We start from the raw sequence: 27,681 nt of genomic DNA, 5'->3' as shown, positions 1-27,681 counted from the left end.
TTTGGGTCAAATATGGATGAATCCAACTATTGAATTAACATAATAAACGATTAATCTAATTAGCTTCATATTAGTGGAGCTCTATTAAAAAATACAAGTCATTATATATAAAAAATCATTGTTTAATTAAGTAAGTTTTTAAATGTTTGTACGTTAAAAAAATGATAATTTTGGGTCAAATATGGAATGTTGAATGTGTAAAATGAATATTTGCTCTTTCTGAAAGTGTATTTTGTGTGTGTTTGCTGTATTTCCAGGCTGAGATTTTGAGCGTTCTCAGTCATCGGAACATTATCAAGTTTTATGGAGCGATTCTGGAAGCGCCCAATTATGGGATTGTTACAGGTCAGTAAATTATGAGTCATTGTTCAGAAATGCATCGTTTATTATAGTGTTTCCAGGGCACGGCTAAAGCTATATTCCTCTGTGTTCAACACACATTCAGGTCATCAGCTAGTATAACTACAGTGTGACCGCAGGCACTTAAAAGGGTCTATTAAAACAGGGCTTCCCAAACTTTTCAGCCTGCAACCCCCAAAATAACAATGCCAGTGACTTGCGACCCCTTCTGAGGTGGTTATAAATATCCAAACGTTGCGCACATAACAATACAACATGATCATATTGACAACAGATAAAAGTGCAACAGGTTAACAACCATGTCATTTTTAATAGTCATTCATTTATTTAATTTAATATTAACCTCACCTAAAGAGACTGGTGGGCACAGTGTTTTCAGCACTAAGTCCATTCTTGGTTTAATTTTGGAGACCGCCACTCGGAGATCATCCTCAATGTTCAGTCGTGGCCTGTATTTATTTTTAATGTATATGATTGCCATAATGGTGTCAGAATGTTTAACCTGGTGCTATTAAATCAGTGTTGTTAATCTAATGTAAACACACCAATGCTATGAAAAAAAAATTGAAAGGCTGATGGCTTTTTATTTGCATGTTTATGTAACTATTAACTACTATCTTTATCTTCTGGGCATTATGGAGGGGCTACACGGTCCACCACAGTCCAAAGACATGCGCTATGGGTTGAATAAACTAAATTGGCCGTAGTGTATGTGTGTGAATGAGATGTTTCCCAGTGATGGGTTGCAGCTAGAAGGGCATCCACTATGTAAAACATATGCTGGATAAGTTGGCGGTTCATTCTGCTGTGGCGACCCCTGATTAATAAAGGGACTAAGCCGAAAAGAAAATGAATGAATAAAATGATATTCCAGTTTTGCGCATGAATTTAATTTGCTTCTTTGGATGGAAACATGAGGAGTGATCTCTTCTAGGCTTCGTGACTAGTGTGTGTGTGTGTTAAGCTGTGCTGTGATTGTAAAAGCTCATAAAGTGCTGTGTAAAGAGCGTTTGCTGAGAGACACTCCAGTCCTGCTTTATGAAAAGTAAACTCAATGCGAGCGGCTGAAGGTGATGTTTATGGCCTGATCACCTCTGTCAGTTCAGGTTATTAATTTCCCTTGTATGTTCAGAGCTGATAATCGGACCATTATATGATGTGTGCACGCGGTTACCTAAACCAGAGCTAAACAGTAATATTATTATTATTATTATTGTCATTACAGTGCTGACAGCGCTTCACTTTTTCCAAATTTTTATGTTACAGCCTTATTCCAAAATGGATTAAATTCATTGATTTCCTCAACATTCTACACACAATCCCCCATAATGACAGTGTGAAAAAAAGATTTGTTGAAATTGTTGCAAATTTATTAAAAAGTTAAAACCTGAATAATCACATGTACATCAGTATTGACAGCCTTTGGAGTGAAGCTCTAAATTGAGCTCAGGTACATTCTGTTTCCACTGATCATTCTTGAGATGTTTCAGCAGCTTCACTGGAGTTCACCTGTGGTAAATTCAGTTGATTGGACATGATTTGAAAAGGCATACACCTGTCTATAAGGTCCCAAGGGTTGACAGTGCATGTCAAAGCACAAACCAAGCATGAAGACAAAGGAACTGTCTGTAGACCTCTGAGACAGGATTGTCACAAGGCCTCCATCATCCGTAAGTGGAAGATGTTTATCCACCAGGACTCTTCCTAGAGCTGGCCGGCCATCTAAGCTGAGTGATCGCGGGAGAAGGACCTTAGTCAGGGAGGTGATCAATAACTCGATGGTCACTCTGCCGGAGCTCCAGCGTTCTTCTGTGGAGAGAGGAGAACCTTACAGAAGGACAACCATCTGTGCAGCAATCCACCAATCAGGCCTGTATGGTAGAGTGGCCAGACGGAAGCCACTCCCCGCCTGGAGTTTGCCAAAAGGCATCTGAACGACTCTCAGACCATAAGAAACTAAACTCTCTGCTCTGATGAGACTCAAATTGAACTCTTTGGAGTGAATGCCAGGCGTTACGTTTGGAGAAAACCAGGCAGCGCTCATCACCAGGCTAATAGATGAATGCAGCAATGTACAGGGACATCCTGAATGAAATCCTATTTCAGAGTGCTCTTGACCTCAGACAGAGGCGACGGTTCATCTTCCAGCAGGACAACGACCCAAAGCACACCGCCAAAAATATCAATGGAGTGGCTTGACAACAACTCAGTGAATGTCCTTAAGTGGCCCAGCCAAAGCCCAGACCTAAATCCTATTGAACATCTCTGGAGAGATCTGAAAATGGCTGTACACCATCGCTTCCCATCCAACCTGATAGAGCTTGGGAGGTACTGCAGAGAGGAATGGGCAAAAATTCCCAAAGACAGGTGTGCTAAGCGTGTGGCATCATATTCAAAAAGACTTGAGGCTGTAATTGCAGCCAAAGGTGCATCAACAAAGTATTGAGCAAAGGCTGTGAACACTAATGTACAAGTGATTTTTCAGCTTTTTTATTTGGAATAAATTTGCAAAAACTCTTTTTTTCACATTGTCTTTATTGGGGATTGTGTGTAGAATGTTGAGGAAATAAATGAATTAATTCATTTTGGAATAAGCCTGTAACATAAAAAAATGTGGAAAAAGTGAAGCGTTGTAAATACTTTCCGGATGAACTGTATTATTCACTAAACTAAGCTAAACCGTGCTAATGAATGTTCAAAAATAAGTAGAGCAAACATTTTGTACATTTTATATACTTTTTCATTATCAAACATGAACAGAAACAATAAAATCGATTAGCAACAATAGATAGAAACACAAAATAGAGATTAGAAAACACAAACGTTTGTTGAGTAAATAAATAGAGAGCAAAAGGTTTTTCATTTATCTGTTTTATCTATCACATGAATTATTCACCAAAATATCCATCTTCATCACATAATAACGTATTGGCTTGCTTTATGTGAGCTGACACACTGGGAAATGTTTTCCTACTTCAGTGTGTCTGAACTGTCTATTTATGTGTAGTCAATGATTGTGCAAGCGTATGTATCTAACAATTCATCTTCAAATTTATGTATAGTTGTATTCTGATGTCATCACTGTCCTGTACAGTGAGAACCGAGAAAATATCATATTGTGAATTCAGTATTGAGATGCATGTCGAATCGTAACTTATGATTGCTTATGATTGCTTAACAAAGAGAAAACTGAAGTCATTGCATTTGGGAACAGAGATGAGGTTCTCAAGGTGAATGCGTACCTTGTCTATAAAGGTCAAACAACAAAAAATAAGGTCAAGAATCTTGGTGTGACTCTGGAGTCAGATCTGAGTTTCAATAGTCATGTCAAAGCAGTTAGTAAATCAGCATACTATCATCTCAAAAACATTGCTGGAATCAGATGCTTTGTTTCCAGTGAAGACTTGTTCATGCTTTTATCAGCAGCAGGATGGATTACTGTAACGGCCTCCTCACTGGCCTTCCTAAAAACACATTTTATCTGTTTTTATGATTGTTTTTTATTTATTTATTTTATTTTTTTACCATTTTTATCATTTGTTTATGATTTTTGTTTATGATTTTGTTATGTTTATAATTTTTAAATTCCTGTTTATGTAAAGCACTTCGAATTGCCACTGTGTATGAAATGTGCTATATAAATAAACTTGCCCTGCCTTATGATATCTAATACTTGAACATTATATCCCACAGCAGTGATATGTTAAACTTTAGCATGCTAATTTGTTGTTGTGTGTGTTTTATGGTAGAGTACGCCAGTGGCGGGTCTCTGTTTGACTATCTGTCCAGCGACGAGAGCGAGGACATCAGTATGCAGCAGATTATGACCTGGGCCATGGACATCGCTAAAGGTAGCACACACACTACTACATCAACTGAGCAGAAAACATTAGAATTAAACTGAAACTTATTTTAGAAATGAAAACTGACAAGTGTATATACCCTCAAAATACATTCAAGATGAATTTAAATCACTTCTGGAGGTGGTCTGGGATGGCACGCACAGGTCTCAATGCATCTGATTGTTAAAACCCTATTTGTAAATTATTCTCCTCTCAAAATACATAAGAAATAAACAAGCTGGACTGTTCAAAATTGCAATCGAATGATGTAGCTGTACCTACAAATTGTCTGAAAGCCCCATTTAAATTGTGTTTGTTTTGTTTGCATACAATTAACAAAACTCCAGCTTCAGTTCACTGGTGTTTAGAAACAGATCATCATCCTTCATGTGCAGAGTTGTGTTGCTTTACACACTTACCAGCTCAGAAAATACAGCTGAGCATTTGTTAAATACACCAGTGTCACTTCTTATATGTATAGATGTTCGTTTGAATGCATTTACATTGATAATGGCAGGCTGCGATGATTATATGCATATATTCAGTTCAATTCACCTTTATTTGTATAGCGCTTTTACAATGTAGATTGTGTCAAAGCAACTTCACGTAGGAGATCATAGTAAATTGAAACAGTGTCAGTTCAGTTTTCAGAGTTTAAGTTCAGTTCAGTTGAGCTCAGTTCAGTGTGGTTTAATAATCTCTACTGAGAGTCCAAACACTGAAGAGCAAATCCATCGATGCGCAGCTCTATAGATCCTGAACCATGCAAGCCAGTGGCGACAGCGGCGAGGAACAAAACTTCACCAATTGGCGAAAGTGAAGAATTAAAAAACCTTGAGAGAAACCAGACTCAGTTTGGCACGACCATTTCTTCATTGGCCAAACGTCTTGTGCAGAGCTGCAGTCTAGGCGCCAGAGACTGGAAGCTGGACCTCAGCGAAGACTCATATTTCCCTCGAGCGTCACAGGAATCAGTCTCATGCTCTCCACTCCTCCATGACCACCACAGTAGCTGCTCAGGATACGGCCTGGTCCAGGATTATGGAAACCTTGGGATCATCTCGTCGCTGGTCTTTGATCGAATCAGTGGCGCTGCATAGTCTGAGGGCCTCGGGAGGAGTATCCCCAGGTGGAAATAGAGAATAAAGAGAATAATTAGCATAGCTGCTGTTCATAGTGTATACAAACAAGATGCAGAAAGCTGTGTGCCTGCATATATCAACCTGTGTAAAATGTGCACCTGATGTCATCTCTAAAAATGACAGTGCGAGTGTTTAGTTGTTCAGGACTATATGTATTATTAGGTAGAAGTAAGTTAAATGTGTGACAAAGTCTAGCACCAATGACCATACATTTTTTAAAGTATAACCGTCCCGGCAGGCACAGAACTTCAACATGATGTCAGATTGACGATGTACCCCAACGTCATGGGAGGTTGCATTTTGGGTGGAAATGAAAATTGGGTTGACATCAGAACTTAATGCCAGACTGACGTCAGTGTCCAACATCGGACAGATGTTGCATTTTGATCACTTTCCAATGCAACTTAAAAACAACCAAATATCAACGTTTAATGATGTTACAGCTTGACGTTGTGTGGATGTTACCACTATGATGTCTATTGCACGTTGGATTTTGGTTGCCATACCTGACAAATAAATATGACATTGGTTTAAGATGCTGGCTCGACGTTGGATTTTGGTTACTTACCAGCGCAACCTAAAAATAACCAAATGTCAACGTCTTTTGATGTCATCGGGAGGAGGCCTTGGGGAAGACCCAGGACACGCTGGAGGGACAATGTCTCTCGGCTGGCCTGGGAACGCCTCGGGATCCCCCCGGATGAGCTGAAGCAAGTGTCTGGGGAGAGGGAAGTCTAGGGTTCTCTCCTAAGACTGCTGCCCCCGCGACCCGGCCCTGAAAAAGCGGCAGAAAATGAATGAATGAATGAATGAATGAATGAATGAAAGAATGATTTTTGGTCACCGACATCACAACCTTAATCTAAGCTTATATTAATATCTTATGAGGTTGTATTCCTGCTTGGATGCAGTGCATTATATGTGTGTTGTTCATACTGGTGTTTTGATGGTTTAATTGGAGCTTTCCACATCGATCAGGCTTACAGACAAACACCTTGCCCATTTTGAGCCAGTTATGACCAGGAGGGAGGTGGAGAGTTGTAAACATTACAGTTAAACTAACGTTAACTTTAGCGGTTTCTCTGACTCAGAAACACTGAGTATACAGTTAATGTACTATGTTCTGACACTTGTGTTCACATATTTGCAATCATATATTACTCCATTGTCATATAATCAGTTTAAGTTACATCAGGTTAAAACATGATTAAAAAATACACAAATCCAATTCGTAAACTCAAAACGCAATTCATAAATACACAAATCCATTCGTAACTTTAAAACGCAATTCATAAATACACAAATCCATTCGTAACTTTAAAACGCAATTTATAAATACACAAATCCATTTGTAACTTTAAAACGCAATTCATAAATACACAAATCCATTCGTAACTTTAAAACGCAATTCATAAATACACAAATCCAATTCGTAAATTCAAAACGCAATTCATAAATACACAAATCCAATTCGTAAACTCAAAATGCAATTCATAAATACACAAATCCAATTCGTAAACTCAAAATGCAATTCATAAATACACAAATCCATTCGTAACTTTAAAACGCAATTCATAAATACACAAATCCATTTGTAACTTTAAAACGCAATTCATAAATACACAAATCCAATTCGTAAATTCAAAACATGATTAAAACTCAAAATACGATTCATAAATGCACAAATAAATACGGGCCATCTGTTAGTGACCTCAAGCTGAAGCGAACTTGGGTTCTGCAGCAGTACAATGATTCATAGCACCCCAACAAGTCACTTCTTAATGGTTGAAAAAACAAACAAAATTAAGACTTTTTACTGGCCTAGTCATAGTTCCGACCTTAATCAAAGTGAGATGCTGTGGCATGACCTTACAAAGGTGGTTCATGCTTGAAAACCCTCCAATGTGGCTTGATTACTATATTTCTGCAAAGATGAGTGAGCCAAAATTCATTGCAAGTTATTGAAAATGCTTGATTGGAGATGTTGCTGCTATGGATGGCCTAACCACTTATTAGGTTTAGAGGGCAAATGCTTTTTCACACAGGGTTATGTCCACTTCTGAATGGCTGGAAAAAAAGAAGGCTTTGGAGTGGCCTAGTCAAAGTCCTAACCCAAATCCAATTAAGATGTTGAGGCAGTTCATGGTCGAAAAACCCTCCAGTGTGGCCGAATTACAACAATTCTGCAAAGATGACTGGGCCAAAATACATCCACAGCGCTGTAACAGACTCATTGGAAGTTATCGCAAACGCTTGATTGCAGTTGTTGTTGCTAAGGATGACAGTTATAAAGTTTTAGGGGCAAGCACGTTTTCACACTGTGCTATGCCCGTCACATGACTCAGAATTCAGCTAAAAATCTGACCTAAAATCGCACAGTGGATGTCTAGCTTAAGGATGTCAGTGCCTGCTGGTTTCCAACATTCTTCAGAATATCTTCTTCTGTGTTCAACAGAAGCAAGACACTCATAAAAGTTTAGAACCACTTAGTGTGAGTAAATCCTGAGGAAAGCTTTCAGTTTTCGTGGTGAACTGTCCCTTTAAACACACAAACAGACACATTACACAACAGAGTAAAAGGGAAACATTCATATGAGCTCTTTAAGCACCTTCAGTCTGATGAATACTATTCATAAACCTTCACTGTCTTCTAGGCATGCATTATCTGCACTCTGAGGCCCCAGTTAAAGTCATTCACAGAGACCTCAAATCCCGAAATGGTTTGTAACTTTAAAGTATTGTACAGAATAAAAGCTTTTGAATCCTATTTCTTTAACTTGACCATATTGTGTTTCGTTCCAGTTGTGTTAAGCTCAGATTCAGTGCTCAAGGTACGCACAGACTGTATTTCATAAGTGTTTAATAAATAAAAATCAGCCCTCAGTGTTCGTCTGCAGACTCAGCTGTTTCTATGTTCCCTCAGATCTGTGATTTCGGGGCGTCCAAGTTTCATTCACACACCACACACATGTCTCTGGTGGGCACGTTTCCCTGGATGGCCCCTGAAGTCATCCAGAGCCTCCCGGTGTCTGAGACCTGCGACACCTTCTCCTACGGCGTGGTGAGAACACTTAGTCTGTTTATTTTTTATGGATTTTATATTTATATCCGACCATAGGACACGTATAAATTAATATAGGGTTAATGAATATATTAATATAAATATTGCTAGGACAGTATTTGTAGAACAATGTTTATAAAATTCTAAGACCAAACCCAAATTAAATATAAAATGATATTAAAATACATTTGACTTTAGTAGATTTGGCTAGTCAGCTGGATGATGCACTTGTACTGGTGGCTACTATTATCATAGAGCTGTATATAATAAGTGCAAAACAGGCTCATTGTGGATACGTGCCCCCGTCTACATTTCTGGAGACTGTGAAATATGTTCCCGGAGGTCCGTCTGGCTGCATTTCGTCTGTAAAATGAACGCTACAGGTCGGTATGAGTAACGCCTGGGTTCACAACAGGAAGGCACAGGATGGTAGGATTATTAAAACATGCAGATTTATTGATAACACTTACACGGAGGAACACAGGAAGTACATGGGGTAAAAGCAGACATCAACAGAGAGAATACCTTACCAGGAATGACTAAACACAGGGACTATAAATACACTGGGGATGATGAGACTGATTACATACAGGGGTGAGACACAGGTGGAAGGGATGGACATTAACACATGGAACTGGAACAAAGGAGCGCATGGGGAAGGTCACATGATGTAAACAAAACACACAGGGAACACTGGGTGTGACAGTATGACACTGCCGACAACTTCTGTTCTATTTCGCACTATTCAATTCAGTTCAATTCACCTTTGTATAGCGCTTTTACAATGTAGATCAGGGGTCACCAATCTCGGTCCAGGAGGGCCGGTGTCCCTGCAGGGTTTAGCTCCAACTTGCCTCAACACAGCTGCCTGGGTGTTTCAAATATACCTAGTAAGACCTTGATTACCTTGTTCAGGTGTGTTTGATTAGGGTTGGAGCTAAAATCTGCAGGACACCAGCCCTCCAGGAACAAGTTTGGTGACCCCTGATGTAGATTTTGTCAAAGCAGCTTCACATAGAAGATCATAGTAAATTGAAACAGTGTGAGTTCAGTTTTCAGTGTTTAAACTCAGTTCAGTTTAGCTCAGTTCAGTGTGGTTTAGTAATCTCTACTGAGAGTCCACTGCTGAGAGATGTACTGAATTTTCAGCCACCATTTAGTGGACCCTCTAATTTTTGTGGCTACGTTCATTGTTGGGGTATTCTTTTAAATCTGGAAGCATTAACAACTTATATCGAAATGTATATCGTTATCGTTCAATATGGAAAATAATTATCAAGATTGCAATTTTGTCACATCGCCCAGCCCAATTTGAGATCATCAAAAAGTGTACACAGCACCTTCTTGTGTATTCGCAAAAAAACAGAAAAATGCAAGCAGACGTAGCTCCGGGTACATATTTCTCAATCACTAGACATGAAGATGGGGGTACATATCCGAAATGAGAATGGGTTGAATAAGTGCGTGTCTGTGTCTCCTTCAGGTCCTGTGGGAGATGCTGACTCAGGAGATTCCATTCAAAGGTCTGGAGGGGCTTCAGGTGGCCTGGCTGGTGGTGGAGAAACATGAGGTGAAGGAAAATTCGACTGGATGTTTCTCTGCTAAACTAGGCTTTTTGTGGGGTTTTTGACTTCTGTGTGTGTTCAGAATCAGAACGAGCTTTATTCGACAAGTGTGCGCAAACACAAAGAATTATTTGTGTTTTTTTAGGAGCTCAGGATACATAAAGTACATACATAATTAATAACCCTCCTGTGATTTTTTATATTAATATTTTTTATTTTATTTTTACTTTTTTATTTCGGCTAGAATAAAAGCAGGTTTTATTTGTTTAAACAATTTTAAGGTCAATATTATTATCCTCCTTAAGCAATATTTGTTTGGATAGTCTACAGAACAAACCACTGTTATACAATGACTTGCCTAATTAACCTAGTTAAGACTTTAAATGTCACTTTAAGCTGAATACTAGTGTCTTGTGCTGTCATCATGGCAAAGATAGAAAATTCAGTTATCAGAAATGAGTTATATAAACTATTTATATAAGTTATATAAGTTTATTTTATATAATAATTTATATAAGTTATATAAACTATTATGTTCAGAAAACAATCTTTCCGTTAAACAGAAATTGGGGAAAAATATACAGGGGTCTAATAATTCTGACTTCAACTGTATATAAACAAAAAGTAAAAGTAAAAGAACACAGAATGACATAAACATTTTTGAAGATACTGTATATATATATATAGTTGAAGTCAGAATTATTAGCCCCCTTTGAATTTCTTTTTTAAATATTTCCCAAACGATGTTTAACCGAGCAAGACATTTTTCACAGTATTTCCTATAATATTTTTTCTTCTGGAGAAACTTTTATTTGTTTTATTTCAGCTAGATTAAAAGCAGTTTTTAATTATTTAAAAACCATTTTAAGGTCAAAATTATTAACCCCTTTATGTATATATTTTATACAATAACTTGCCTAATTACCCTAACCTGCCTAGTAAACCTAATTAGCCTAGTTAAGCCTTTAATGTCACTTTAAGCTGAATACTAGTGCCTTGAAAATATCTTTGCCTTGAAAAAGGGCTGTGATTGGCTGTAATGCTCTGGTGCTGTTCACCAATGAGTGACACTGATAAATGGCATCCATGATAGATGCGGAGGAGAAAACTCGCTCTGCAGGTGCGTGCTCGTGTCTGGATCCACAAAGATCGCTATAACAGCCAAGAGGAGAGGAAATGTCACGCCAGCAGGTCAAATGGGCCACAGTGCGATAGAAAGAGAGAGAGATAGAGTTTACTTTCATTTTCTCAATTGCAGTGAAATAGGGGCTTCTGCTGTATATGTCTGTGAAAGACTGTCCAGCAAACACACACGCAGTGAATTGTGGAGAGTTTCTGTGTTTTTTAAGTAGTTACAGTATTTTAATAACTCCCGCTCGCCGCCCTCGCCATAGTAAGCTACCCTGACATAGCGCATGATGTCAGTACATAATAACCGGTTATGATTATTACTGCTATTGTCTGCGTCTGCATTGCGGTGCTCTAAAAAACAATTCATTTTCACACCCCTAATATAAAACTGCAAATAAGAAGCAAAAAAAATTATATAAAAGTAATGTATGTGTATGTGTGTGTGTTTTTGCAGAGGCTGACGATCCCCAGCAGCTGCCCAGCAAGTTTCGCCTGTTTGATGAGAAGCTGCTGGGCGACAGAACCAAAAGTAAGCAGATAAAAACCTGTTAACCTGTTTTCCTTCATCTGTAATAAAGGTCATGGCACAGATTGTGACCACAGACTAAACTGAACTCAAACTCTTTTTAAGGGTTCGTTTTAACCTTTTAAAGGTGACATAGTTACAGTCTATCTATTCATTTAGCTACTGGATAATGTTAATTAATTACATGGGCTTACTATATGGTTGGGGTTAGGGGTGGTTAGGTGTAATTATGCTAAATTAATTGTAGTTATTAAAGTGCATAAAGAGGGGTCTAGCTCAGTGTTTCCCAACCCTGTTCCTGGAGGCACACCAACAGTACATATTTTGGATGTCTCCCTTTTCTGACTCATTAACTTCAGGTGTTGGAGTCTCTTCTGATGTTATGATAAGTTGATTCAGGTGTGTTTGATTAGGGAGAGGTTGAAAATGTGTACTGTCGGTGTGCCTTCAGGAACAGGGTTGGGAAACACAGGTCTAGATGAAGACCAGGGCCAGTTGCAAGATGAGCTGCATGCAATGTTTTTAATGTGCACACCTTACCCTACCCCTCACAGTAACGTCACTAGCTCCACTGAGTGCATTGTGTCTGACATTGCATCCCTGAGATATGCAGTCTCAGCTTGCAAATCCAGGTCTGCCTCCAGATTCTATTGGGAACATGTGTAACTACGTCACCTTATATTAAGATGTTACCAACAAAACAAAACAAAATTGTGTTCACATATACACTCTAGGGCTGCACAGTATATCATTTCAGAATCAATATTCGTGTACTGCGCATCAGCAATAATCACATCGCATTATATGCAATGCTGGCTCTGGATTATAGTTGACCAGGAGCTACAGAACACATCTGGTTTATAGAGTCTCTGCTAAGTTTAACCATAATAGTGTAAATGTTTATCATTTTCATGTGTTTTTAAGGCCTGTGACTATTTTTAAGTGAAGATTAATTGCATTTAATTATTTATACAATTTAGGCAAAAACAATGTTGTTTTTACTTAGAAATTTCGTCTTTTTTCTAGTGCAAATATCTACATTTTAAAGCAAAAACAAGATTATTTTGCGTACTCTAATGGCAGATCATGTGGCTTGTTTTAGGGAAAAACTCTTCATTTTGAGTCATTTCTTGTGATGAAATACAATATTTTTACTTGATCAAATTTTTTGATATTTGGACAAGAAATATGACAATGCAATGTAAGAAAAGCATTCTTTGCATTGTTATTACTGTAGCTGATTAATATTAGACTACCCAGAAAACTGCCAACAAGAGCTATTTATTTTGTGAAACTCTATTCATATCGCAATATTTATCACAGAAAAATTAAATATGGTAATATTAGATTTTCCAATATCTAATACATTCTGTGGATATTTTCCAAAACACAACAATGCCAAAGAAGCATTTATCATATTCTCTCAAATAGAATTGAAAGTCTGTCCCTATTCACTTATGTTGTTCAAACCTGTATGTCTTTCTTAGTTTAGTAAAACATAAAAATACTCAATTGTTCTTTTTTTATATATAATCACCTGCCACTTTATTAGGTACACCTGTCCAACTGCTCATCAGCGCAAATTTCTTATCAGCCAATCACATGACGGCAATTCAATGCATTTAGTCATGTAGACATGGTCAAGACGATCTGCTGCAGTTCAAACCGAGCATCAGAATGGAGAAGAAAGGGGATTTAATTGACTTTGAATGTGGCATGGTTGTTGGTGCCAGACGGGCTGGTCTGAGTATTTCAGAAACTGCTGATCTACTGGGATTTTCACGCACAACCATCTCTAGGGTTTACAGAGAATGGTCTGACAAAGAGAAAATATCCAGTGAGCGGCAGTTCAGTGAGCGCAAATGCCTTGTTGATGCCAGAGGTCAGAGGAGAATGGCCAGACTGGTTCCAGCTGATAGAAAGGCAACAGTAACTCAAATAAGCACTCGTTACAACCGAGGTCTGCAGAAGAGCATCTCTGAACACACAACATGTCTAACCTTGAGGCGAATGGGCTACAGCAGCAGAAGACCACACCGGGTGCCACTCCTGTCAGCTAAGAACAGGAAACTGAGGCTACAATTCACACAGGCTCACCAAAACTGGACAATAGAAGATTGGAGGAACGTTGCCTGGTCTGATGAGTCTCCATTTTTGCTGAAACATTTGAATGGCCGGGTCAGCATTTGGCATCAACAACATGAAAGAATGGATCCATTCTGCTTTGTATCAACGGTTCAGGCTGGTGGTGGTGGTGTAATGGTATGGGGGATATTTTCTTTGGGCCCATTAGTATCAGTTGAGCATCAAGTCAACCCCACAGCCTACCTGAGTATTGTTGCTGACCATGTCCATCCCTTTATGATCACAGTGTCTCCATCTTCTGATGGCTACTTCCAGCAGGATAACACACCATGTCATAAAGCGTGAATCTTCTCAGACTGGTTTCTTGAACATGACAATGAGTTCACTGTACTCAAATGGCCTCCACAGTCACCATATCTCAATCCAATAGAGCACCTTTGGGATGTGATGGAACAGGAGATTTGCATCGTGGATATGCAGCCGACAAATCTGCAGCAACTTCGTGATGCTATCATGTCAATATGGAGCAAAATCTCTGAGGAATGTTTCCAGTGCCTTGTTGTATCTATGCCACGAAGGATTAAGGCAGTTCTGAAGGCAAAAGGGGGGCCAACCTGTTACTAGTAGGGTGTACCTAATAAAGTGGCCGGTGAGTGTATATTGCATAGCAAACATATAATAAATCTCAGATAATTACATATGTTGCAGAGCATCAGCAGTATACTAATGCAGTAATTATACAGTGCTTAGCTAGATTTACTCTGCCTTATAGTGCAAAAGCATTACCTCATGAGGAAGAGATAAGACATGCTGTTTGGTCAGGACATTAATAACAGCTCTCTTCATTAATATATGACTGTCTCTTATCCTGACATTCTTAATAAATTCAAGCAAAGTTCACTTCATCCGCCTCATTTAACGGCTAGTTTGGGTTTTTATGGAAACATCACACTCATTCTTGATCAATACACGTTTGCTGGCAGTTTTTAAATCTCTGAAAAGTTTCCTGTGGACTTTTCTACAGCGTATTGTGTTTTATGACAGCTTACCAGTTGAAAAGGCTGCTAATGTGTCACTATTGTGTGCATGAACTTCTTCAAGCCTCTGTGTAAAAAGAAGTGTGCTTTATATTACTGAATGTGCACTTGTAGTGTGCTTTAAATCTTAGAAGAGGTAAATTGTCAGCCTGGTCTAAAAATGTTTGAAAAGTTTGACTCCCACTTTGTCATGTGCCTTACTTTGTGGTCATTTTACCTTACTTTATATTAAGTGGGGCGACGCAGTGGCGCAGTAGGTCGAGCTGTCGCCTCACAGCAAGAAGGTCACTGGTTCGAGCCTCGGCTGGGTCAGTTGCAAGCGGCAACCTCCCGCTCTCCCTCGGGAAGCCAATACGGAAGTAACTGAAACTGCAATTCATCAAAATTACGCTAGTCCTGGCTCCATAATAGACTTTAATAGACTATAATAGAATGGCCAACTTTACAGCAGAAATAAAGGTGTTTACAGTCTGGTACAAAGAACGATTTTGGGTCATATAGCTATTATTACCCTCCATGACAACTGTGAGGGGGATGAATTTTTTAATAACTCATCCATTTCCTTTATATTAGGTTATATTAAGTTTGCATAATTAAGGGCGTGGCCACTTGAGTGACAGCTAGGTCTCGCTGGTCGCCGTCACTTCACCTCAGCTGAATCCGGCAGATTAGCCACTGATCTCGGCATATTCATCGTATTTTTGTTTTGTTTTATGTGGCTTTACACAGTCAGCTGCCTTTTGGACTTATTTCTTACAATTATCAGATGATATGGGATGCTGTGTGCATTTAATTGGGCTCACAAACCATTCACGTGGCCTCGTTTCCCATGTGAGTAAAGTTATATACTTATACACCATCTCTATAAATGTGTGTTTTATTTAAGATCATTTATCATTTATGCTTTTCTTTAGACCCGTAAAGCACTCCAGAATGTGACAGATTGATTAGCTGTAGGCTCTAGAACAGTCATCTGAAGCATTATCATACAGTGTTATGCTGGATTTTATCAATAGTCCTGCATTTACTAACACAGAATATATCTGAAGTGTTTGGAAGTAATTCGCGTTTTCCTCCTGTAGAAAAACGTCATAAGAACAATGTTTAGTGGCTCAATGTATGACTACAGTGTTTTTAAAAGTCTAAACACTTTATTGATCTAGTGTACAGCCAAGCACATGTGGTCAGAACACAAACGAGTCCCAGGTAATAAATTATCAAGCGTTTCTCCCAAAGTAAAGTCTGTCTGCCAGGTCTAAGCAAAGTGCCAGCAGGCGTCTGTAGCTCCGCCCACTCTCCGCCTCTTTGCCCTTGTTTGGTATCCCGCCGTGGGTGCGATGACGCACGAACAAAATGGCGACGGTTGGCCGCGCCTACTTGTAGCTTCTTTTGCAGTGTTCAGAAACCTATGGGTGACGTCACGGATACTCCGTCCATATATTTTACAGTCTAAGGTCAGTTGGCTTTTCTGTGTGGAGTTTGCATGTCCTGCCTGCGTTCGTGTGGGTTTCCTCCGGGTGCTCCGGTTTCCCCCCACAGTCCCAAGACACGTGGTACAGGTGAATTGTCTGTAGTGTATGAGTGTGAATGAGTGTGTGTGGATGTTTCCCAGAGATGGGTTGCAGCTGGAAGGGCAGCCGCTGCGTAAAACATATGCTGGATTAGTTGGCGGTTCATTCCGCTGTGGCGACCCCGGATTAATAAAGGGACTAAGCCGAAAATAAATTGGAGAAATGAATGAATGAACATTAAGTGGACATTTCCTGAGGACTGTGTGAGTTCGCTGGATCAAAATATGAAACCGAATTCAGCATTTTGCCAGTCTAATTCAATGTGTCACAAGATTCATCAGGATTTCTCTAAAGTGTCAGTATATTCCAGACTAGTAACTGCAGTATTGAAGTGGAAAAACTTGTTAGAAAGTGTACTTACATAATACTTGTTACGCATGTACTTACCAATGTTTAAAAAAAACACCCGCTTTGAATGTTATCACTCGATTGAATGAAGGTTATCAGTGGTTATCAGCTGATAGATATGGACCAGTAGGGGCCTTTTGGGCCTACTGGTTGGTTCGGAAGGCTGTTATCATCCATCTACGTAGTTAATCAGCTACACTAATAGAGAAGACTCCAGATCTGTTTTTACATTACTGTGACGGTTGTGTTTAGAGTTGGGGTAGGCATTAATAAAATACGTTTAATGGGAAATTTAATAAATAATATGAATAATTCTTGTCAACTTTGGACAGCAGCCTTATGTGATCTGTAGCTGATTAACCATGTGGATGGATGATAACAGGTAGGCTCAGAAGGCCCCTACTGTTTGTTAGCATTAGTGGGCTTTGTTGTTAGCATTTGTATACCATAAATTAGAACATAGCTTGAATGTTTCTATCATTTGTTGCCACATGGCTAACGTGGTTAGCATGAAATTAGCATGTTACTAGTATGTTTCACCATTAAATTGAGTTCATAGCTAAGCATTTTCTTGCAAAGGATATTATGTAATAATAAAAAATACCACAACTGTGTAATTTTAGGCGCAACTTCTTTTTCACTAGCAAGTTTATTAACCTGAGGAGATTTTGTTTGTTTTGAGTCAGTCATCGGTGTGTACTGTACATTTTCATAGCGCTTTCTAAGAGTTTATTGTGTCAGACAGTGATGTGACGTGTCTCTGCTGGAGATGCTGATGTTTTAATGAAGATGCGATTGTGTTTCAGGACCGGCCGCTGTTTAAACACATCCTGTCCACACTGGAGTCCATGTGGAACGACACTCAGCTTCCTGACAAGTGCAACACTTTCCTGCAGAATAAAGCCGAGTGGAGGTACTGTACACTTACACACAGAAATAGCAGCGTATTTATGAACTGTGCCTGCTGATTTGTTCATTTCTTGCTTTAGTACACTGGCTTTTCTATGGTTATTTTTATTAAATGTATTTTTTGTTGAAGAGTTTGCTTGTTCTCCCCGTGTTTGCATTGGTTTTCTCTGGGTGCTTCGGTTTCCCGCCACAAGTCCAAAGACATGTGGTACAGGTGATTTGGGTATGCTAAAATTTTCCGTAGTGTATGAGTGTGAATGAGAGTTGTTTCCCGGTGATGGGTTGCAACTGGAAGGGCATCCGCTGCATAAAACATATGTTGGAAAAGTTGCCGGTTCATTCCAATAGTATCTGGATACAGCCTTTATGATGCAAGCTGAGATTGCATCACTCAGCGACGCAATGTCAGACACAATGCACTCAATGGAGTGAGTGACGTCAGGGTGACGGGTAGGGTTAGGGGTGGGGAAAGGTGAGCGCATTAAAAAGCATTGAATGCAGCTCAGATTGCACTGCACCAGGTCTGCATCCAGACCCCTCTCGTTCATTCCGCTGTGACGACCCCAGATTAATAAAAGGACTGAGCCGAATAGAAAATGAATAAATGAATATTTTTTGTTGATTCATTTTTTATCTGATCAGAAATACTGAAAATAGTCATATTGTAAAATAATGGAAAACAAATCAGGATATAACTTAAAGTATATTTTATTTTCAGGATCATTACCATATCATATCACATGACCCATAACCATGGTCATGTCACAGAGCCTTCAAAATAATGGTTCTTGGGGCCTGGGGACTGTGCACTGCTCAGTGAGCGCCGTCTTTCGGATGAGACGTTAAACCGAGGTCCCGACTCTCTGTGGTTGTTAAAAATCCCAGGATGTCATTGGAAAAAGAGTAGGGGTTTAACCCCGGCGTCCTTGCCAAATTTGCTCGCTGGCCTCTGTCCATCATGGCCTCCGAACCATCCCCATATCATAAGTAGCTTCATCACTCTGTCTCCTCTCCACCAATCAGCTGGTGTCTGGCGCAATATGACTACTATCGCGTCATCCAGGTGTATGCTGCACACTGGTGGTGGATCAAGATATTCCCCCCAATGTGTAAAGCGCACTATATAAATGTGAGGAATTATTATTATTGTAAGTAGTAGTAGTAGTGTTGTATAATTAAATAAAATATAATTTTTTGTTGTATCAATGTTTTTTAAAATAATTGAAAATAAATCAGTATATTTTAAAATGTGATTTATTATTTTGTGTATTATTATATATTATATTATATATGTAATATTGTATATCATTATACTATATATTATTATATAATAATATGTGTATTATCTTTCTTTATTTTCAGTGTAACATGACCCTTCAGAAATCATCCTGATTTGCTTTTTAAAAAAGCATATATTTAATTAGCATTTCTGCTAGTCTGTAGGTGTTTTGTAAGTCTTATTTAACTGAAAATCTGAATTATATTTGCATAACAAACAAACACAATTCCTCTGCTTCTCTGAATTGATTAATACAGAACTGTTGAATTCATGTATAGTATTTAGGCCAAGCATATTATGAGTACCTGTAATTAAATGATCTAAAAAGTACCAAAAGTATACCCTTACGTCACTTTTTTAGCACAAAAGTACTTTAAATACAGTTTATTTGTGCCCAACACTGTGCGCAATATACTACTTGATTTCTTTTCTAATAGAGCAGCCAGTGTATTTTCCTACACACATTGTATTCTGGTGGTCTAGAAAGTTCTGTCTGTTTGATTCTATATTAAGAGCGTCTGGAAGTGAGCCAGAGACACGAGGCTCCTGTTTTTCCCTCAAGCTGAACACAAACACTCAATGGAGAAAAGAAATGTGACGCATCCAAAAGGGCAAACCGAGGGCACGAAATTTAGAATCAACGTTGCCAAATAGTCTTGATTGTTTTAATCCCAAAACTGCCCATAACCTGCCCAAACACACTACAAAATGCCCTAAATATTTGATTGGTCATTTTATTCAGTCAGAATTGAGACGTTGCTAACCGCCACGATTTCCATACCATCGCTAGCGACCAACAACACAGAACCCGAATAGCAAAATAACAACATAAATTGTTCACTACGCTACAATACTGCGTAGAATTAATGTGTTTAGTAAACGTCTCAAAATTGCCCAAACCTGGCCAAATTTTAAGCCGTTCTTTTAACCACACAGTTAAATTGAAAACTGGCCAATCTGGCAACACTGCTTATAATGTGAGTTGGGGGAGGGGCTAAAGTAGGGTTGGCATACGTGGGCGGAGCTTGAGCCCCAATATATAAATGACGGCAGACTAAAGACAGTCGCGAGATGCAGGAGGGGCTAAAGCAGGGGCGGTGCTGGTGGGTGGAGCTTGAACCGCTCCATAAATAAGCAATGGCAGATTGAGGAGAGTCACGAGTTAGGGAAGGGGCTAAAGTAGGATTGAAAGTAGGGGCTAAAGAAAGCTTTATATGTAAGAAGCAATATTTTAAATTCAATACGAAAGTTAACAGGCAGCCAGTGTAAGGAGGATAAAATTGGGGTGATGTGATCAAATTTTCTAGACCTGGTAAGAACTCTGGCAGCTGCATTTTGTACTAATTGAAGTTTGTTAAGAGGATGTTAAGTTTGTTAGGAGGATGCTGGGCAGCCAGCAAACAGTGCATTACAGTAGTCCAGCCTAGAAGTCATAAAAGCATGGACTAGCTTTTCTGCATCTGAGATGGATAGCATACTTCTTAACTTAGCGATATTTCTCAGATGAAAGAAAGCAGTTTTTGTGACATGGGATATATGATTTTTAAAAGTTAAATTGCTGTCTAATATGACACCCAGATCTTTTATAGTAGTACTTTGTATCCCTCTAATTGTAGGTCTAATTGTATATTACACACGGCTGTTTAGCTTGTTTATTAAAAGAAGTGATCTGGCGCTATAGATATTACAATTAACATGCCTTCAAGGGTGCGGGTACAGCCGTTAGGAGGGCGGGGCGCCCCCCTCTTATATAATGGTAGGGAAAAACACTGTATATGTCTATATATAAATATATGAAAATCACTACTTTCCGTTTTTATTTGCGCTTTACATACTGTCTCAACTATTTCTGATTTGGGGTTGCGCAAATAACTACATACATTCACTCCATACAAGCCAACCACAAACATACCAAAATTATCATACCATTGGTATTGGTATGTTTATAGTTGCTATGTATGAATATTGGGATGAATAGTAATGCTGATGTTGATGAATATGTGGTGTGTTTGCGTGAACAGGTGTGAGATCGAGGCGACTCTGGAGCGTCTGAAGCGTTTGGAAAGAGATCTGAGCACCAAAGAACAAGCGCTGAAGGAACGAGAGAGACGCTTGAAGATGTGGGAGAGGAAGCTGATCGAGCAGTCAAACACACCGGTGAGTCGTTATGTCATTCTGGCCACTAGAGGGCGTGTATTCACAACAAACAAAGGTGTATTTTGATGATGGAGTGACCCAGTGTGGAATCATGGGAGTTGTGGTCTTCATCATCCTACCGACTCCTGCGGAAATCATGTTGTTGATGAGCTGAAGTATTCAACACTTATCAGTGCTTTCTATCAGTAAGATTTGAAGGGCTCTTATTTTGTAATTCCGAATTAACCAGACCCGAATATCCTGTTATTTTGGTGCTTACCTTTGTTATTTGTTATGTTATTTTTTAATATTTCATTGTCAGACAGTGTGGGGCTGTGGTTTATAATGACAAAATGCGTTCACGGTCGTGGTATTTGTGTATAGATCAGACCGGGTGCTTTTGACTTAGCTCACCTGACCGCAGTTTCCTCACCCCCTTCCCTCAACTTTTATATACAGATGGTGATATTGTTTCTTTAAGAAGTCTTTATGTCACATTCACTGTTACCTTGAATCCTGAGCTTCAGGGTTCACTGCATGAATAAACCAGAGTACGTCTGCGACAGATACTTTGTATTTATATATGCACTTGGCAGACACTTTTATACAAAGTGTAGTCAGGCTTTGCTCAAGGTGTGCATTTTGAGGGTCATGCATTTACTGGAGATCAAACCCAATACTTTGACATTGATAGTGCCTCCCTTTGCATTGAACTTTGAGTGTCTTACATTCAGAGATGTTGTTTATGTTCACACAGCTACATTATGCAAAAACTGAAGTTTAAATTATGGTATTGTTGTGATCTACCCCTTTAAAAGGTTGAAACGGTTGCTATTTCCACAATGTCATGGCAGAACAACAGCATAAACTACCATGACAATGATCACCTCAGGTACTGATTATGGGCTGATTATGGGCTCATCGTTAAAGACTGCCCGTGTGAGTTTGAATACTATTTTACATGACATTTATTGCTATAAATGGTTTCATGGTGTAAAAATGAAAGTCAGAACTGTAACTATATTTAGTATTAACTAGATTGAAAGCCTTTACCATTTCATTGGAAGTGCAGTGGCTGGTATTTAAATGTTTCTGTCATGTCGTGTTGTGTCGCGTTTGGTGCAGACATTCAAATTGCTTTCTCTGCTACTAGCCTCTGCCGCTATGCCTCTGTGGCCACGCCCCTCCGCTGCCTGTTTCCTTGGGTGTATGCGCGTAAACTGAAGGGACATCATTAACCCAGATGTATTTTTTGTAGTCTCCAAACTCCGTTCGTTGTAGGCTTTGCTAAGCTAACTCTTTAAAAACCAATGTCTGCTTTTGCATTGAACTTTGAACGTCTTTCATGAAAAGATGTTGTTTATGTTTACACAGCTACATTACGCAAAAACTGAAGTTTAATATGTGATAATGTAGTGACCCACCCCTTTTAAATCAGAATGAAACAGTTCCTTATTTCCACGACATCATGGCAAAACAACAGCATAAACCAACCCAGGCTCATTCCGAAAACGTAGTCCCGAGGACGTTTCTGGAGACCGCGAAATACGTCCCGGGAGGTACGTATTTTTGCAGTTTTTGGTTTTTTGCGAATCCGCGAGAGGCCGCTGTGTGCGCCTTTTTGGCTTCTCAGACGTCTCCCGCGAGTTCCGTTCGCACCCGCGCTGTTCTCGCGTGAACCCACAAGAGGCCGCTGTCGAACGAGGGTCTGTCTGTCCGACTGGCTGAATGATTGACTGGGCGACCGGCCAATCAGCCGGCCGACCCACCCTCCTCCTTCCCCGAACCCAACCAATTTTACCAATTGACCCGCCCGCCCTAAACCCAACCAACAATTTACAAAAGCCATCCGGAAACAGAAAAGCCCTCGACCGTTTTTTTTATTTTTTTTACCACGTTTTCGAATTTTACCACATTCTCACCCTGTTATGAACCTCTTCGCTTTATTTCTTGGATTCTGTTTTAGTCTTACTTGATTTCTGGAGCCGCTCTTCCCCGGACTCGAACCCGGTTGTCGTGGTCAGCTCCTCTCTGCGTCTCTAGTCCGCCGACGCACAGGACGAGCTAACCAGACAAACTGGGTGCAGCGGGAAAGCCCTCCATACGAAGGTAAGCGGTCAGCCGGCGAGCGCTGAAAGGAACGGCGTCATACCGCCCCGCCGCGTTCGCTTAAAAAACGAAATGCAGCCATACGTACCTCCGGCTACATAATTCGCGGTCTCCAGAAACGTACTCGGGACTACGTTTTCGGAATGAGCCTGGGTTGGCATAAACTACTATGACAACAATCACCTCAGGTACTGATTATGTGCTTTATTCATAGTTAAACGTTCCCAATGTGAGTTTAAATACTATTTTATGTGACATTTATGGCTATAGATGGTATCATGGTGTGAAAATGAAAGTCAGAATTGTGTATATACTTAGTAATAATTTGATTGAAAGCCTTTACCATTTCATTGAAAGAGAAGTGGCTGGTATTTAAATGTTTCTGTCATTTCGTGTTGTTTCGCGTTTGGTGTGGACATTCAAATTGCTTGTTACTGTAATATTTTTGCATGGCATGATGTTAGGACATGTGTATTAATAATAATAAAATATATACAAACACAAAACAAATACTTTCACATTACTTTTCACAAACAGCACATTTCGTGCTCTGCTTTTATTCAGCTTTGTTTAGAGATCTGATCAGAAAGAGCTTCTTAATGTAACCGCACACATTTCCTCAAAGTGTGTATGTGAAGTGCTTGTGAATGTATTGTCCATCAGCAGCGGTGATTATGTGCTGAAGAAAAGCTGCAGTGTTTGTCAGGAGAGTTTGAAGTGTGTGTCAGGGGTGTAGAGCGCTCTCTCTCTCTCCTGTATTAGGTGAGGCCGTCTGACGCCCACCGGCTCCTTATGGATGTTATTTATGGCAAATGAAGTGGATGTATAGCCACATGCTGAGGGGAGCCTGAGAGAACAGCGTGAGGACAGAGCACACTTACACACCGCTGACATTTCACTGACAGTAAGATTGGCCAATTTCAGCAGACCATCAGGAGAGAGAAAGAGAGAGAAAGAGAGAGAGATTTATTTTTTATTTTTAAAATTCAACATTTTACCATATTAATAATACCACAATTAACAAAAGTGCATTTTACTCCAGCTATATTGTAAATATTAGCTCTCAATCTTTAACAGAGAACAACACATATTTATGAATCTACACATTTTAAAATTCTTCAATATTCTCGACATTCTTATTAAAACAAAACTAGTCGCCGGCCACTTTATTAGGTACGCTTTACTAGTATCTGGTTGGACCCCATTTTGCCTTCAGTACATACTTAATCCTTCATGGCATAGATTCAACAAGCTACTGGAAATATTCCTCAGAGATTTTGCTCTATATTGACATGATAGCATCACGAAGTTGCTGCAGATTTGTCGGCTGCACATCCATGATGCGAGTCTCCTGTTCCACCACACCCCAAAGGTGCTCTATTGGATTGAGATATGGTGACTGTGGAGGCCATTTGAGTACAGTGAACTCATTGTCATGTTCAAGAAACCAGTCTGAGATGATTTGCGCTTTATGACATGGTGCGTTATTCTGCTGGAAGTAGCCATCAGAAGATGGGTACACTGTGGTCATAAAGGAATGGACATGGTCAGCATCAATACTCAGGTAGGCTGTGGCATTGACACAATGCTCAACTGGTGGGCAAGGTGTCCCAAGAAAATATCCCCCACACTATTACACCACCACCAGCAGCCTGAACCGTTGATACATGGCAGGATGGATCCATCAGACTAGGCAACATTTCTCCAATCTTCTATTGTCCAGTTTTGGTGAGCCTGTATGAATTGTAGCCTCAGTTTCCTGTTCTTAGCTGACAGGAGGGGCACCCGGTGTAGTCTTCTGCTGCTGTAGCCCATCCGCCTCAAGGTTGGACGTGTTGTGTGTTCAGAGATGCTCTTCTGACCTCGATTGAGTGCTTATTTGAGTTACTGTTGCCTTTCTATCAGCTGGAACCAGTCTGGCCATTCTCTCTGACCTCTGTATTTACCCCTATAAACTGTATTTTGATTGAGTGTGTGTATTTAATAATTCTTGTAAATTCACTGTAAAACATTATGCTGCCTACAGTTTTTTAGATAAACTTAACTTTTCTAGTAATCTCAACTTAAACCAGTCAAACTGACAACAAATATTAAGTTAAACTTTATAAAACGTGACATTTTGCCGTTATTTGTTACAGTGTAATCTGCGCTTCATATTATTATAAACACTAGCTGTTTATTGATGAGATGTGATAATATGAGTGAAGATGATGACTTTTTGTCTTTCTGTTCATTTTTCTGTCTGACAGCTTCTTCCAAACCTGGCCATTCACTCCTGGACAGAAGAGCATGTGGTGGGTGTGAAGTTTATCTCTCATTCTCTCCACAACAGAGATCATTTCATCACTTTTCATGGTTTTAAAACATTTTTTTTTGCTTTTTCAAAACTAGCATTTCTGGATGGAGCAGATCTTTGAAGGTGAGATTCTATATACACACTATTGTAGAAAAATCTGAGGTTAGTAAGATCATTTTTGTAAAGAAATTAATACTTCATTAAGTTGGAACTTAATCGAAAGTCACCCAAAAATTCAACACCCAAACATTGTTACAAAATGTTTGTTCTCTTTAAAGATGTTATTAAAATATAATATACTATTTTTTAAAACTGTTCTACATTGTAATCACTCTTCACAGCATTTTTAGTGTAAGTTCAAGTCAGAATTATTAACCCTCCTCTATATTTTTCTCCAATTTCTAAAACAAATAAGACTTTCTCCAGAAGAATAAAATATAGGGAACAAATCCTTGTTCTGTTAAATAACAACTCTTTCTCTGAAGTTATACAACTAATAATTTTCTTGTGCAAGCATGTGCAATCATCTGTAACTTGCTTTAGTTGAAAAAAAATCATTCTGCAAAATATAATTCTTTAACAAAAAGACAAGCATTTTCTCTGCTTCTCTGAATCGATTTATACAAAACTATTGAATTTACTTACAGTATTGAAGACAAGTACATTATAAGAAACTAATTAAATGGCTGAAAACTGAAAAGTAATCTTTTACGATACTTTTAAAAAATTTTAAGTAATCACGTATAATACTTTTGAAAAATGTAAAGTAATCCCTTACGATACTTTTGAAAAATCAAAAGTAATCCATCCAAAAAATGGATTACTTTTGAAAAATTAAAAGTAATCACGTATAATACTTTTGATAAATGAAAAGTAATCCAGTAATTACTTACGACACTTTTAAAAAAGACAAGCAATTCTTTTTTATAATTTAAAAAACTGAAAACGTATCCCTTACAATACTTTTGAAAAATGAAAAGTAATCTCTTATAATACTTTTGAAAAATTAAAAGTAATCTTTTACGATACTTTTGAAAAATGTGAAGTAATCCCTTACAATACTTTTGAAAAATGTGAAGTAATCCCTTACGATACTTTTAAAAAATTTAAAGTAATCCCTTATGATACTTTTAAAAAATGTAAAGTAATCACGTATAATACTTTTGATAAATGAAAAGTAATCCAGTAATTACTTATGATACTTTTGAAAAATAAAAATCTATCCTTTTTTATAATTTAGAAAAATTTTAAGTAATCGTTTACGATAGTTTTGAAAAATGTAAAGTAACCCCTTATAGTACTTTTGAAAAATGAAAAGTAATCTGTTGTAGTACTTTCAAAAAATGAAAAGTAATCTCTTATGATACATTTGAAAAATGATAAATAATCTCTTTCAATACTTTTGAAAAAGAAAAGTAACCCCTTATGATACTTTTGAAAAATGACAAGCAATCCTTTTTTATAATTAAAAAAATGAAAAGCAATCCCTTATGATACTTTTAAAAAATCAAAAGTAATCTCTTATAATACTTTTGAAAAATTAAAAGTAATCTCTTACGATACTCTTGAAAAATAAAAGCTAATCTCGTACGATACTTTTGAAAAATGTGAAGTAATCCCTTACGATACTTTTGGAAAATGATAAATAATCTCTTTCGATACTTTTGAAAAAGAAAAGTAATCCCTTACGATACTTTTGAAAAATTAAAAGTAATCCCTTACGATACTTTTGAAAAATGAAAAGTAATCCCTTATGATACATTTTAAAAGTGAAGAGTAATCCCTTATGATACTTTTAAAAATGAAATGTTATCCCTACAATACTTTTGAAAAATGAAATGTAATCCCTTACGATAAGTTACTTGATCAGTAATTTAATTACAGTAACTAAATACATTAAACACCGATATCCACATAAAATATTATGTCTTGGATTGTAAATTATATGTCTTGGATTGCTATATTTTCAAGTATAGGTTTAGCCAGTATTATCAGTTTGGTATAAGCACAGACTGTGTGTGATGGAGCTGTAAAGGTGTGTGTATTCTGCCCAGGTGATGGAGAGCTGCAGCAGTACGCTAATGTCTTCAGACAGAACCACATCACAGGACAGAGACTGCTGCTGCTGTCCGAGTCTGACATGAGAGATCTGGGCGTGACGTCTAAAGGACACATCATACACCTGAAGGTAGTATCTCTGCTAGCTGTAAAATAAAGCTGTACAATTTATAATAATATGGCAGCTCTGGTTGCCAGAAGGTTAGCGTTAAAATATGGTAGAAAC

At 38.5% G+C, this 27,681-nt stretch overlaps 1 protein-coding gene across 1 annotated transcript in view; it reads left to right on the top strand.

The window, feature by feature from the left end:
* Positions 1–27,681, top strand: part of map3k20a (mitogen-activated protein kinase kinase kinase 20a) — a 63,010-nt gene that overhangs the window by 13,142 nt on the left and 22,187 nt on the right. Inside the window, exons 3-14 of the mRNA XM_056464671.1 lie at positions 258–345; positions 4,110–4,211; positions 7,999–8,064; positions 8,147–8,175; positions 8,268–8,405; positions 9,889–9,975; positions 11,556–11,630; positions 17,475–17,581; positions 20,878–21,013; positions 25,351–25,395; positions 25,493–25,520; positions 27,452–27,585. Of these exons, the coding sequence (XP_056320646.1) occupies positions 258–345; positions 4,110–4,211; positions 7,999–8,064; positions 8,147–8,175; positions 8,268–8,405; positions 9,889–9,975; positions 11,556–11,630; positions 17,475–17,581; positions 20,878–21,013; positions 25,351–25,395; positions 25,493–25,520; positions 27,452–27,585 (1,035 nt within the window). The remainder of the gene's footprint in view (positions 1–257; positions 346–4,109; positions 4,212–7,998; positions 8,065–8,146; positions 8,176–8,267; positions 8,406–9,888; positions 9,976–11,555; positions 11,631–17,474; positions 17,582–20,877; positions 21,014–25,350; positions 25,396–25,492; positions 25,521–27,451; positions 27,586–27,681) is intronic.

This window comes from Danio aesculapii, chromosome 9, assembly GCF_903798145.1.
Source record: "Danio aesculapii chromosome 9, fDanAes4.1, whole genome shotgun sequence".
In the NCBI taxonomy this organism is placed as follows: domain Eukaryota; kingdom Metazoa; phylum Chordata; class Actinopteri; order Cypriniformes; family Danionidae; genus Danio; species Danio aesculapii.
The sequence above is the reverse complement of the archived record's forward strand: the minus strand, read 5'-3'. Positions and strand labels throughout refer to the sequence as shown.